Genomic DNA, 14,284 nt, shown 5'->3' with positions numbered 1-14,284 from the left:
TCGTCCTTTGGATTCCCGGTACATGGGAATCTGTAAACTGCAGCAATCCATACGGAATTTTTACGAAAACTATTCAATGGACACCATAATAGCAAACTTGATTGTATTGGTGAACAGTATGACGGTGACTTGAGGCTGGTTTTGATGTGAAGGGAAGCTCATTATAGAGGAGTTTATAGGCGAGCTCCCGCAATGAACAAGGCGGTTATGATGAGAATGTTCGCCGGGTTGATATACTGATTTCTGGTTGGGGAGTATTGCCAACTTCACATTTCATGATCCGTTCATTATTACCGCTTATATGACACAGAACCCACTTATTAAGAAAGGCAGCATGGTGAATCTTCTCCACCACTCCTACTGTTTACACTTTGTGTATTATAGAAGCTGGATATTATCACGGATGGTGTACTTATTAGTTTCTCATTCCAGCTCCCGTAAACATCGGGTTGATTCGCTACACGAAAAGAAGACTTCTTGTGGTATTCTACAAACAACGATCGCAGCCGACGCCAATTCGTACAACAACATCAGTAAATTTAATGCTGACTCAGACACTGTCTGAGTATTATAGAAATAACTGTACGTTGGCCTGAAATATGCTCTCATATTGCACCGTTATTTTCAAGCATTATCCTGATTGCGAGTCCACCACGGATACTTTTTGGTTCAAATCAATCACGCCGAAAATTAGGACAAACCTTTCCGAAGTACCGCAAACTTATGAATTTTTTTGAAAACAGCCGTGCACTACATAGTCACATCGTTGAATTATTTTGGCAAATAATTGGATCCCTTTTATCATTTTTTAAGGGTTTTGATTAGCATTTACCAAATGTCAAAATGCACTTTCGATCGTAATCCTGTGTGAAAATTCTTTAATGAGTGGTGAGTTCACGAGTGTTTGATTAGCTCCGAACAACGGACAATCTTGGAGTATCGCGGACCTGAACTTAACACGAAACAACACCTAACGAGTACTGAAAGTCTTCCCGAGAAAAAGTAAGCTGGCACTAAACACGATTGTGTGTTAGTTGAAGTTCAGACGTTTTAAATTAAGCCACAGTGGACATCGTAGAGCTGCCTGAAGTCAACCTGCTGTTGAACCCGTGTGGAGTCAGAATATCCCTGTGGCATCCAGCTAATGATGGTGCGAAATTGTGCAAGGAATGAGGCTATCTGACTCATTTAGAAGCTCCTTGGTTAGAGCGTGAATTTTCCGATCGAACGATTTGTTGTTCGAACTGGACCAGGGCATCTCTACTTTCCCCGCTTTTGCCTAAGAAAACTGGCATTTTCACAGCCCTCGTGCACCCATTTTGCATATTTACCCACATGGTCGTTGACTACCACTTAGGATGTAGACAGGGATGGTATTCTCACGGGGCTGTTACTAGTGAAGTTATACTAGAGTATCAGCGTATTGTATATCCCCACTTTTCTCTGGAGAAATAGTCACTGGTATCGATCGTGAACATGTGTATTTCAGATGGAGGTATTGGACACATGCCTAGTTCACTACCAGCTAATAAATTATCGTCAACTTTACCCAGTCTCACCAAGAAATCTTGATTTGAAGGTTAGATTTTCATATGCTTTAGAAAAACCTTGATTTTTCCTAAGGGGATTCAGGCTAAGTGAGCTACCGTTGGTAACCGTTTACGCTGCCGTGTGTATGCTTCATCACCTTGGTGATGATACGCGAACCTGGGCTGAGTATCTCATGCAGTAAGGTGAACACCAGTTTCAGAGGAGGGTAGACGTTGTGGTCATTACTGGGTAAAGTCGGAAGATTTCATCTTTTGTGGCCGTGGTATCACAATTCATAGGTTATACAGAGTGCTTCACACAATATCTATGTTGTGCTAGTTAATGGTGGAGCGATACATATAACTATATATAACTTCAATTAGTCAATTTTCTTATAGTGAATTACCGACTTTTTAGCTATTTACGTGGCACGCATTGGCGTGCGGTATTTCCAGACACCGTGATGTTGAATCACTGCAATGATTCCCGGAAAGACTTTGATCATTTGAAACTACATGAGTAGGAGTGGATTAGTCACTAAGGAGCTGCCAAAAGAGCTAGTTAAAATTTTCCTAAAGTTTTCGACCTGGTAAATCCGATTTTTCTGGTGGTAAGTCGAAATGTTAACAAATGCGCCTGCTTATACAAACTCGTCAACTTCAAGGTTCTCTACGATAATGTTTGGGCTTTGCCCAGAAATAACCATTTTTATTTTATGTAGTACACAACACACACGGTTGGTGTGAAATTCCCAAATATCTCTGACCTGTTTGCCGTTTCGGGGGCGCATAAAGCTGCACACTGGAGACCTATTCAGTTTTTGTTTTGTTAGCTTTGATCACACTTATTTCATTTTTGAGTAATCAGAAATACTTCGCACACATGTGGAACATCAACCGGATCATGTTAAGTTTCACACGCTGCTTTCAACTTATTTATATCCGTAAATTAACTCATCCACCTTTTATGGATATATGAAATGATGATATTTGTGGCATGGTAAGAGTTTGGAGCAAGCCTGCAGATATCTCACATTCCAGGTGACGTGTATAAATAATTCCTGCGTAAAAGGCTGATAAGTGTACCCCGTGATTGAAAGAATCATTATATTTTTCAAATGCTCAATTTATTACATTGTTCTAAACATGGGATAGTAGATATACGTCACGCGCCCAGCTTTTGATTTTGATGTCTGATGGCTGTTTTTTCTAATTTATGGCCAACGTTAAGTAAATGCAGATCCTTCCACTCCACCACGATCGAAATGCTTTGGTCATCGCGAAACCTTCGGCTGTCCATGACATGCAGTTGGTGAATAGATATGTGTGCTCAGATTGGAATAAGCACAGTACTATAGCCCAATAGGCTACTAATTGTCTAGAAATTCTACCAAGTTTGTAACCCGTAGATGTGAAAAGCGATACCTTCACTATAGTGAGCAGCTCAGGTGCTCCTCAGTGATTGGAAATTCATACGAATCACATCACGTCAGAACGTTTTTGACATACATATTTGACGGAAAGATGACAAACCAGATATTCGGCAAGTAGTAGCAAGGTTGTACTTCCTTCTCTTGTTCACTGGTTGCCTCCTCACAAAGTGCCCATCCCATGTGTGAGTAGAACCTGACATGAAAATATATATTCTGTAGTATTTCACGAGAACCAGACACAATTGAACGAAGTAAGCGGACCATGTTCAGGATTCCTTTATATCTATGGGGTGAGGTAAGGTTTAAACCGTTTTCTTCCGTTCAAATTATAAGACGCGATATGTATGCAGTATTACCATTGAGCAAACCATGTTTCGAATGTTGCTTGATACTGGCTCGCCGTCAATTTGGGTACCGTCGGATCGGGTGGATAAAAGTCTTTGGGTTGGAAAGAACTTGTTGAACCTAGCGACGGCAACTTCATTCCGCGTCAGCGGAGAACTTTTCTATCAGTTATACATAAGCGGGGACGTGGGTGGACTAAAGGCAACAGTCAATATGGACGTGAGTATAAATGCCGCGATTAATTGTGGAGAATTCTAGTTCGGAGGAATGCTTATCGAAAACGTTCCTTTCGGAATGGTTGTGGGTGGTGCGAAGGATGTATATGATGGCTCGTTTGATGGAATTATCGGATTGGGACGTCGCGCGATGTGCCCTGAACATACCGAACCTGTTTTCCATTTTTTCTCCCAAAAAGGAATAATGAGCCGGCAATTTGGAGTCGAGTGCCAGGAGTAAGCTGATGAGGTGCTGATTTTATTTTCGTTTATGATAATCGCTATCATGTCATTCAGCAGAGCAGTATGATTGGAAGTTTGATTTCTTTGGAAATCGAATGCTTTTTTCACGTTTTGCAGTGGCAGTGCATCGTTCATGATGGGTGACGATCTCCAGCAACTTCTATCCACGGATATGACCTTCGTAAACGTTGTTAAGGGGCCTTATTGGGAAACGAGTTTTGATTGGTGAGCAAAGACACTTTCCCACTGTTTCCAATAAATGCACAGCTGGTTGCAGTCTCGTTCACATCTGGTTCCCTTCTCTGCAGGATATTTGTTTTCAACACGGGGTTTAGCACTGGGGATCACAGAATGATGTTTGACACTGGTGCTGGCGGAATCAGTCTGCCGGGAGATATTCACATGGCTATGAACGAAATTCTTGGAATAAAAAAACAGCTGAACCGTGCATATGTGTTTGATTGTGAAAAGTTGCCTTCCCTGCCTCCCGTCGAATTCCGGATACAAGGAAAATCATTTAAAATTATGCCAAAGCAATACACAAAACAGGTGGGGATTTTCAATTGTTAAACGTTTTCTTGACCAAATATTTATCATTATTACCATAACAAATGCGTTCTTTGAATTTCGAAGCGATGACCACCTGCAGTAAGCATGGCAGCGATAATAATTGTGAATCAAAAGCCAACGGTAAGAAACCGGCAAGTGCAAGCAGAAGAAAACGAGTCTGGAGCACTTCCTTTGTAAAAGAAATCAATATTTTCCATGTTGCCGTCACGAGACACCGGTTTTCCGCTACGTTTTACTTTTCAACACAATGTTTTTAACTTTATATTTTAAGAAATATGTAAGTATATTTACAATTACGATACAGCAACCTTTTTCTGCTGTAGCGCTTTGGAGTGTGAAACGTACCTGAGTTTACGCAGAGACTATTTCAGTCTTCCAGAAGTGGAGCATAATAATCCTGGTCGAAAAAAGGGCCGAAATTGGACACAAATGCTGAATTTGACCATGTTGGCACCAGATAATGATGAAGAATCTCTGGTAAGAGTTGTTTTTCCTTCTGGTGCGAGCCACGTGTCTCCACGAGCACGCATTTGGGCGTCCGGTTTATCAATGTAATTTTAATCCGCTGTGGACGCGAGAAAGCAGAGCAACTGTTAGTCAGACAATTTCTGGGTTAAAAATCATTCGGCCAGGACCCATCCAGGTGACACCAGTGAATCAGTGATGGTTGATGGTCTCTGCTGTCAAAGTACCATGGTTTATGAGCACGTGACAAACAAGCAAATCTGATCTGGTCATAAATTTGTAAAGTGGTTGTGCATCACAAATTGCATAACCTGCGGTATACCTACGTAAATAGTAGCACGGATAGTTTTAATATCAGAGTAGTTCCGTACACAAAGGCGACTTAATTTTTCTATTCTCACCGCAGCAAAACATCCTACTATCAAGACAAGACGGGTGATATTTCGGTGTATTTTCCACCCAAATATTGTTATGCTATGGCTCCCTTGATCCACATATTTATTATCCAGAACCAACATGCTTGTGTACTTGTAAATCAACAAGTTCATTTAACCTCAGCACTCAAAACTTATCGTTTAATTAATACGAAGTTCGAACAATCAGTGTACCCATCGACCAAAGGATCTATTCATGTAAATTTCTATCTCACCTTATATCCACACATCTGCGTCGCTGTCTGTCTATCTCCATATATATATATACATATATATATATATATATATATATATATATATGATTAAAGATATGAGCGTATGGGCTTAATTATTAGCAACTATGAGTTAAGTTCTTTGCTGTTCTTTGCCGCTAACAGCCTTGTGGGTATTGTGCTGGGAATGTCATTTCTACATTCATTCCAACTAATATTCGACGACCAAATGAGTAGAGTTGGCTTTGCTGCCCGCGCAGGAAGGTCTTCCATTTCTTAAACACGATGAAAACGAAACACAACGGCCACGAGAGAAAACGACACGTAAATACGATAAAGTATTGAAACCCACACTTATTAGTTTTCATTTTGACTTGGACGGAGGCATTCCCATTCAGTATTCGTTTAATTTACTCGTGCAAGTAGCTATGTGAAATGCCAGTTTGCAAGTGTCGCGGTTTAAAGGACCCCAATTTTGTTAGATTACACCAACACACTCTTGTTAGGATGCCTGTGATACAGGACATTTTTGTCCTGCATGGGCAGGTGCTCTTTCCATATGTAGGGATGTTCATTTAAAATGAGATGTTTAGTGGTGATACCAGCTACTGCGTTCCTTTTGCTGGCGGATGTTAGCAAGAGCATCCGGAAGCATCTACTGGCGAAAGTTCGTGGGCGTTCTCGTATGTTCTCAGGCAGCGGAGACGCGATCGCATGTTCGAACCAGGGGGCCTTTGCTACCCTCTTGTTGAAACTGAGGTGCAATTTCAGTCATGATACCAGGCTCAGTAGCTGAGCCTTGTTATAAATGCAGTAACAAGTAAAACATACCGTGCATAATGGAGCCTATACATGCCAGTTTTCGAGAGTGATTAATTCTATGTACCGTTTTCTGCACAGCTTGCCATTTTGGCACTGCGACGCAGCAGCTAAATTTGGACAGTTGTTCTCAATCGTTCAGTAAAAAGATAATGGTCTATAGTGTTGTAAACTGATGAGACGAGATGAGATGATTCCCAATACACCGTGGTACCTTACGCGCCTTTAGCATGGACAACACCGGCATCCTAAATCCGAACTCCGAGCCTGTGCTCGATAAATACTTCATTACTAGACTAAGTAATTCCGACGATTTTTAATAACCATTTATTCCTGTGGAAAAGGGTGATGAAGCCGATGGTCGCATTCTGAAAGCGTACTTTCCTTTCCAGTATGGTCGATACGATGTTCTGGACGAAGTACATCACGCCACCACAAGCGAGGTGAAGCATATTTTGATTCGGTAATCGGAGCATGAGCGAAGACTTGGTTCTTTCAGTGCAAAAGCCTCGAATGGAACTCGAATGCTTCGTTTTAGATGTAGGCATCTGCGTGCAACCAACAGCATTGATTCTCCGGTCCCTTCAGATATAATATACCTTATCCTATCGGCGGCACAAATCCGTATCTTTTACTCCGCAAATGTTACGAACGCTTGTGCGGACCAAGCATATACTACTTACACATTGGGCATCCACGGTGGGAAGTAAAATTGCGTAGCTTACTCCATAAAATCATGTAATATAAATAGGTATTGATCTGCACACAACATGGTCTGTTCGGATGCCAGGCCACAATGCCCAAGCAGGATCTGTCGGGATGTCGAGGTTGAAATAAAACGGTTACGTTTTGTCACGTTATAAACACCCAGCCGATTTACTCGTTTCTGACGATCAGATTCTTTTTCCAATTCAGGTTATTGCGGGACAAGGATACCAGTTTCCATTTTATTTTGTGAGAATTACTTATAGTGCACAAGCTCTTGGAAATAAATTTCTAAAGAGAATCAACGGACATCCAGATACACTTTGAGTATGGGAAAGTAATCAAAGATTCCTGCGCAATCAAAAGGAAAAACACTTAATTAGCAAGTCCTTTTTGACGTAAATGTTTACCATCATCTCATTCCTGATCTGATAGAAAGCGGCATCTTATTTCATACCTTATAAAGTGCCTGGTGTAAGGCCTGCATATTTAAATCAAGGTTTGGTTTGAGTTTGCGGGCCAACCGAAGAAAATTACAGGAACCGGTAGGACTCCGCACGCTTTTGATGGAGACAGCCCATTATGGGCGGCATGTAAGGAGCTGAACTTGATAGTGCATGCGGTCGTGCAGTGCTCCGGTACATGACGTTTGAACATTTATGAAAAAATGGCAATAACCAAGTGGCCAACAATCTCATGGAAACATTTCTGCTCGACTGTTCCCAGAAATCCCTTGATGTGATTCAGTATCACATAAGAACACTCCGTAATAACTGCCAGGCCGCTCAGAAGCCATCCAGTTATTGCCTGATGCGTAAACGATGTTGAATGTTGCCAGCGAATGGAGAAAAGTAAAATGACAGAGAATTCGTCTTTGTCGCTGAAGGTCAACCATAAAGAACAGCTTCGCTTCGAGATGAAGAACGGGTGGAACGGCAAGCCGGCTGTAAAAGTCAAAAAGCTACGGGACTGTTTATTTGGCCGATTAAATCGCGGTCAATTTTCTTTAGAATATTTAAACGACCAATCACTTTGGTTTGTGCCACGGTCGCATGTAACCTATCAAACCACAGTGAAATAGGACGAGCTTTCTAAACGTATCCTACAAACTTCAAGCTTACCGAAGACAACACAATTCGGGAACTTGGGTGGCTAATGCAGAGAATCATTCGATAGAGATTCTGTTGAATGCATGATTATGGACCCACTGTTTAGTTGAAACTGAAAGTGACAACGCTTTTCACTTCTTGGACGTTTGATTAGTCAGAAATTCTCCGGATTTAATTGAATATAATTCAGTGGGATTGAATAGGATGATGTGCTTGGTTGAAGTTGGTCAGGAGAGCATTCATTTCGGAACGGTTTAATACTACCATAAAAGTAGCATCTACGTACCCTCGACAAACGCGCGTGCGTCTGAACTCTTGAGTTTGCACATAGAAAGTTTTACTCAACAACGGACCAGATAGGGAACCCCTGGCGACTACACGGGTTCAAATCAGAGGTTTGTCTACAGAACGCTCACGTGGTCGGGACAATACACAAACTTCCTGAGCTTTGTGCCACTGAGGCGGAAACGAACCCTGATTCAAACTCTAACGAACCGAGCTCTGCTGATACACTGGGATCCGACCTACAGCATATTGCTGACGTGCTACGAGCCAATGGTTAACCGGAGAGGCTTATGACCAAGAATATGTCCGACCACCCTATCCAACCGCCAATCACGATCGTTGGAAAGAAGCCAACATATTTGGTTACCGTAAAAAGGAGTATAAAGCCTAATCACCACTTGTTTCAATCCTTAAAACTCACATTTCCGGCTGGAACACTGTGCCTTGGTTTCCTACAAACCCTTTGCTAAACCTAAACCTCAAAGACAGGGTGCCAGTCCTCACCTAGAATATGATTGTGTACTCATTCTCCTGCTGTTATTCTGCTGTATGCTAGACGCACGACTTTCTGGGAAAATACTCAAGCACCTCTCTTACGGGAATCCCACCAACCTCATCAGCTCAGCCATGAGCCCAACCGTATCCCACCGATTGACACCGGGCACATAGTCATACCAAATGAGCCATTTCAAATCATTTATCGCGTGCAAAATAGACTGCCAGTATCTACTCAACCCCGTAGCTTGACTGCAGCCGAGTCAGTCGCTTTACGCCTGCGAAACCCGGAACTGTGCTATCAAAAACGTTTCGTACGAACGCTGAGTCTGCCTTGGTCGTGTGACATGAATCAACCGGCCAAGTCACCCAACAGCCCTCTTCACTGTCTCACAGCATCAAACTAGATGCGACATTATGGGGGAAAAGCGCAGTCAACCATTCGTCCGTGCCTTCACGTTTTGCATTTTGCTACCCAATCTTCGCAGCGTAGTTCAGTTTTCGCTCTTATTTTAATCATTAATGCTGACCTGATGAAGAGAACTCGAAAACATTAATGTTCGCCAGTGTTATTTTCAAAGCATGTTCAAGCAATTTTTGTGAAGTCATCAAATTGGAGCGTGCAAAACGGTATTTGAACATGAAAGAATCGAAGTTATGGTAAACTAGATTATGGGTCCACATCTGCTTATGGTTCATGTCCATTTTTACGTCTGTCCTAAGAAGCAAAATATACATCTAAAATGTGAAAAAACATATTCGAAACTTATCCTGAAAGATGGAGTTTGAATATTTCGTTTTGGATTAATTTTGCTAACTTGGTATTTGATTATTCACGCCCCGGAGCAGTTGCGCTCAAAATTTGGAGGGGCATGATTCTTCCAATATTAGGGTTATGCAGATTGATTGATATTGGTAGGTAATTCGTTCACCAAAGTCAGCAAAAATGAACCCCATTTTTCACCTCAGAACTTCATGAACTTACGCTAATAGTTTCGCGCTCATCAGGCAGAGTGAGTGTCACATTACACTGTAAAAAGGACTGCCAGTGTTTGGTGAGTCCATTCGGAACCAGTTGTAAAACACCACCAAGCACGATCCCATACGTTCAGATTGCTCCAGAGAGAGCGAATCCCAAAGCGACAGAATGGAAGCTTTTAGAATCCGAACCAAAAGCACCCTAGACAAAGCCGAAACATTTTTCTTCACAAAAATTCGCTTGATTGTTGTCTTGTGTGCCGACGATCGTGGGTCCCTTTCACTTCAATTTTCATCGCGTTGTTCAAACGACCTACTCTTCGTACTTCAACCCAATAGGGTCATGTGCCATGCTTTTTAAATTGTGAAATATGACAGAATGTATATGTAAACCTATGTTGTGCGTCAAGGGAATCGTCTTGTCGTATGTGTGGTCTGACCCAGGGTATCCCCAATATGGAAGGGTACCAAACGCCAGTAAAACAATTTTTGCTGAAGATATTTGTGAGTATATCTCAGAAACTTAACTAATGAGCTAGGTTGGTAGAACCATTTGACTATGCAGACGGTGTGAGCACAACGGGAACTTATTGCCAAGACCATTGTACTTGAACCCGGTATATTCTTAAACGCTATTAAATGGGTGTGACTACGCGCATTTCAAATAGCCGTCAACTCTTGCTTATTTGCGATCATCCGGACTAGGTGAACTTGATGTTTTCATGAACTTCCTTTATATTTTGTCTGAGGGAGATAGCGTAAAGAATAAACCGTCACAGTTTGGCAGGCTGAATTGGATTGGGATCACTGGAAGGTAGGATTTCAGAAGCAAAATTCCAGATTTCGAAAACTGTGAGAGCATCATAGTAAAGGCCTAGTAACGGCATGATTGTTGCATTTCTTAGATGCCTACGAGGGTCGCTGTTGACTATATCCGGCTTGAGATACTGACGCTGACACCTACTGAAAACAGTGGAAAACTGATAACTGCTCATTAGCTTCACGTGCATACTGCAAATTGAGCGACATGATTGTGCTTGCATCAGTTCCACCATTTTAATTGAATAAAATCATTTTATGTCAAGGACAAACCTGGTGGATCCGGATTAGCCATCATGGCTTCAATGGTGTTGTTAAGCGTTTCCTTCAAATCTTCTTGTGTGTATCACGTTCCTCGTTTTGGTGCCCTTGCGCAGCCCAAGCTGTCTAAATTTCACATTTTGTGACTCGTATAATTTTGTGATTGTATTTATGGTGCCACAATACTTGATAAGTGCCTACATGAAGTAAGGCTGCTATTGTGATTGTTGAACGAATTAAAAATATCCCATAAAACTACCAAAAATATTCTAATTTTGAATTCATCGAAATTTACCTTTCCTACGTCAAGCGAGCAGACCTTGATAGCGTTGAGTTATATGCACCGACCAGCTCAAGTTTATACTCCTTCAATTCACAGAAGTATTTCCTATTTATGCGGATAGGTGTTGAGTCGGTTAACTACATACATTCTGATTGGTCCGTGATTTTACGCCATAAACCAACCCCGAGTTCGTGTTCTGAAGACGATTAGGCGACTGTTGCCCGATTTTGCTTGAAGACGATTAGGCGACTGTTACCCTGACGATTTTGCTAAACCTCCGGATACAATTCTTTTAGCCTTTGCACTGCCCAATCTATAATCTATGAATAAAACATGAAAAGGTTCAACTTATGCATTAACCAAAATAATTAACAAAACTAGGCGCTCATAAATTTGAGGGCTAAGTGTCTACGCTTGAGTTTTCCAGTTGTTGCTCTGATTCTCGTCACCTGTACACTCAAGCGAGATTAAAAGATCAATGGCTGAATCCATCGACGAACGATGACGAATAATTTATATCATTGTGGTTGAGAAGACTGTACGCACTCGGATTGTAACAGGCAAATCACCAAACGCACATGACATTAATTCACTGCACAATCTAGATTGACGTTGCGAAACTTGCATGTTCTAAAGTGACTTTGCAGTTTTAGGTAGAACAAATAGACCTGCATCCCAAGGAAACGGCTCACCTATATTGTATGCCTGTGTTACGTATGTTGAACGCAGAATATTAAGTAGTGACTCATATGCGTAGTTTCATACTAGGCATTTGTCCAATATTTTTGTGCCAACATTGCAGCAACTGCAAGATTCCACAATCGATTGCGATTAATAATCTTTCAATTGCGGTAAAACTATCGACGTTGCATGTCGTGAATGCGGTGAGCGTATTTATGGGCACCTATTGGAACGATCACTGTATTGCGCACCAGAAACGTATTGAACTTTTGGGACCTATAACAGGTTTGTGAACTTGGAACATATAAACATCTGAATTTGCGGAACGTATATTAGGATATTCAAATGGTATTTGGTTACACACAGATTTCGAGATTTCCGGTCTATTTCTCATGCAAGAAAAATTTATTTCATTGTGACGATGTGCCAGTGCGATTTCTGCGTGGAAGGTGGTTGGGTAATCGTTTAATCCAATCCATTTTGGAATATCATCTAGTCTACGATACATATTGTAAGGAGCGTTAGAAAAACCCGAAATGCGGAACGTTGTACTCATGGATTTTATCCTAATCGCCCTCACTGGTTGCCTCCTGGCAAATGTCACTTCCTACCTGTGAGTGATGCTCAGCACGCTAAACCTCTTTCGTAGAATTTCGGAAGGATTAGATAAACTCGAGCGAGATAAACGGACTATGTTCCAAATTCCATTGTATCCCTGGGGTGATGTAAATTTCCTATCGTTTGTACCATTTACATTATAAGTCGCAATATATATGCAAAATCTCTATTGAGCAAACTGAGTTTCGAATGTTGCTCGATACTGGTTCACCATCGATTTGGGTACCTTCGGATCGGGTGGATAAAAGGCAATGGCGCGGCAAAAGTCTACTACATATTTCTCAGGTCACCTCATTGAAGGTAAGCGGAGAATTATTCGACGAGCTTTACGGAATCGGCAATGTTAGTGGGAAAAAGGCAACAGCTGACATAAATGTGAGCTCTATATGTCACGACTGACTTGAAACCATTCTAGTTTGGCGATACGCTTATCAAAAACACACCGTTTGGTCTAGTAATGGATGCTACAGAGAAAGTCTCTGTTAGTCCGTTTGATGGAATCATCGGACTGGGGCGTCGGTCGATGTCTCCAGAACAAACACAACCTCTTCTCTATGCAGTTCATCAGCAAATGCAAATGCGTCGGAAGTTTGGCTTCCAATTTCAGGAGTAAGTCCGATATCCTAATTCATCCTCATTTATGAGAGCTGAAATGTGTATGAATATTCGTTGTCAATGTCACTAAACCGTCGGCAATCGCATTCCTCATCTCTTTTTCCCAGTCGCGGTGGTTCATTTTGGATGGGTGAAAATGCGAAGCAAATTTTTTCTAACGATGTGACCTACGTAAACGTTATTGATGGTCCATACTGGGAAACGCGCGTTAGTTGGTAAGCAAGGAACCTTTATGTTTGAGCTCGGTAACCTGACGGGAAGCTTTCTTCATTCTCTAATGTTCAATTCCGTTTTGCAGGATATACATTTTCAAAACCGGAATTTACGTGGAGAATCATAGAATGATTTTTGATACTGGAACCATGAAATACAGATATGTATGTTATGCTGCAACAAAAAAGCGGTTGCATGTTTAATTGGATGCATGAATTTTATACTCTAAACGTCCTAGTTGGTGATTTGGGAATAAGGTTCCGAATTTTAATCCCGCTATATATGTTATGCTGCAACAAAAAAGCGGTTGCATGTTTAATTGGATGCATGAATTTTATACTCTAAACGTCCTAGTTGGTGACAAATTTGGGAATAGTCATCATACAGATGAACGCCTCTAGGACAGTAGCATTTGAAAGCTCTCAAATGTGGAATGACATTTTAGTTTGTCCTGGATGAAACAAATAAAAATATATGCATATTGAAAATTGGTACAATGTTTGTTCGATGCACTCACGTTTACTACACATGATTTCATTGCTCTCAGCTCTCACCTGAAACGATGAACATTTTATTCCACAGACTACCACCAACGGCGAAACTACATGCAGAACCCTTTTTTACAATACGTCTTCCGACTGCCCTGTAGGACTTATCATGGGAATGTCTTTTCTACATTCGTTCCAACTAATCTTTGACGATAACGCTGGTAAAGTTGGTTTTGCGGCACGCAGCGATAAGTCCATTATTTTTTAACCAAAGGAGGAAGAAACATGGCCACACCAGGGCAAGAACACAAAGCCATCCAAAAATACAAAAATAATTATGCGCCGTCTTACCGTTTTCAGCGTGGTTCAGTGGGTCAAATTTAATCTGGAATAAATATGTATTAGAAACAGTTGATGTAGGCGAAATAAATAACCACTACAAAGAACTGCCGCGAGGGTCCTAGGCAGA

The 14,284-nt window shown here is 41.4% G+C and overlaps 1 protein-coding gene across 1 annotated transcript; it reads left to right on the top strand.

Moving 5' to 3' along the window:
• Nucleotides 1–3,574: 3,574 nt before the first annotated feature.
• T265_09454 (hypothetical protein) lies at nt 3,575–14,083 on the top strand (the record flags this gene model as incomplete). Its single annotated transcript, XM_009175521.1, has 9 exons — nt 3,575–3,759; nt 3,883–3,990; nt 4,074–4,314; nt 5,612–5,679; nt 12,510–12,606; nt 12,644–12,736; nt 12,915–13,108; nt 13,222–13,321; nt 13,910–14,083. The coding sequence occupies 9 exons, from the start codon at nt 3,575–3,577 to the stop codon at nt 14,081–14,083; spliced, it is 1,260 nt and encodes a 419-aa protein (XP_009173785.1).
• Nucleotides 14,084–14,284: the final 201 nt, after the last annotated feature.

This window comes from Opisthorchis viverrini (genome assembly GCF_000715545.1).
Source record: "Opisthorchis viverrini unplaced genomic scaffold opera_v5_281, whole genome shotgun sequence".
NCBI lineage: Eukaryota > Metazoa > Platyhelminthes > Trematoda > Opisthorchiida > Opisthorchiidae > Opisthorchis > Opisthorchis viverrini.
Note: the sequence above shows the minus strand (reverse complement) of the source record. Positions and strands in the feature narration are given on the sequence as shown.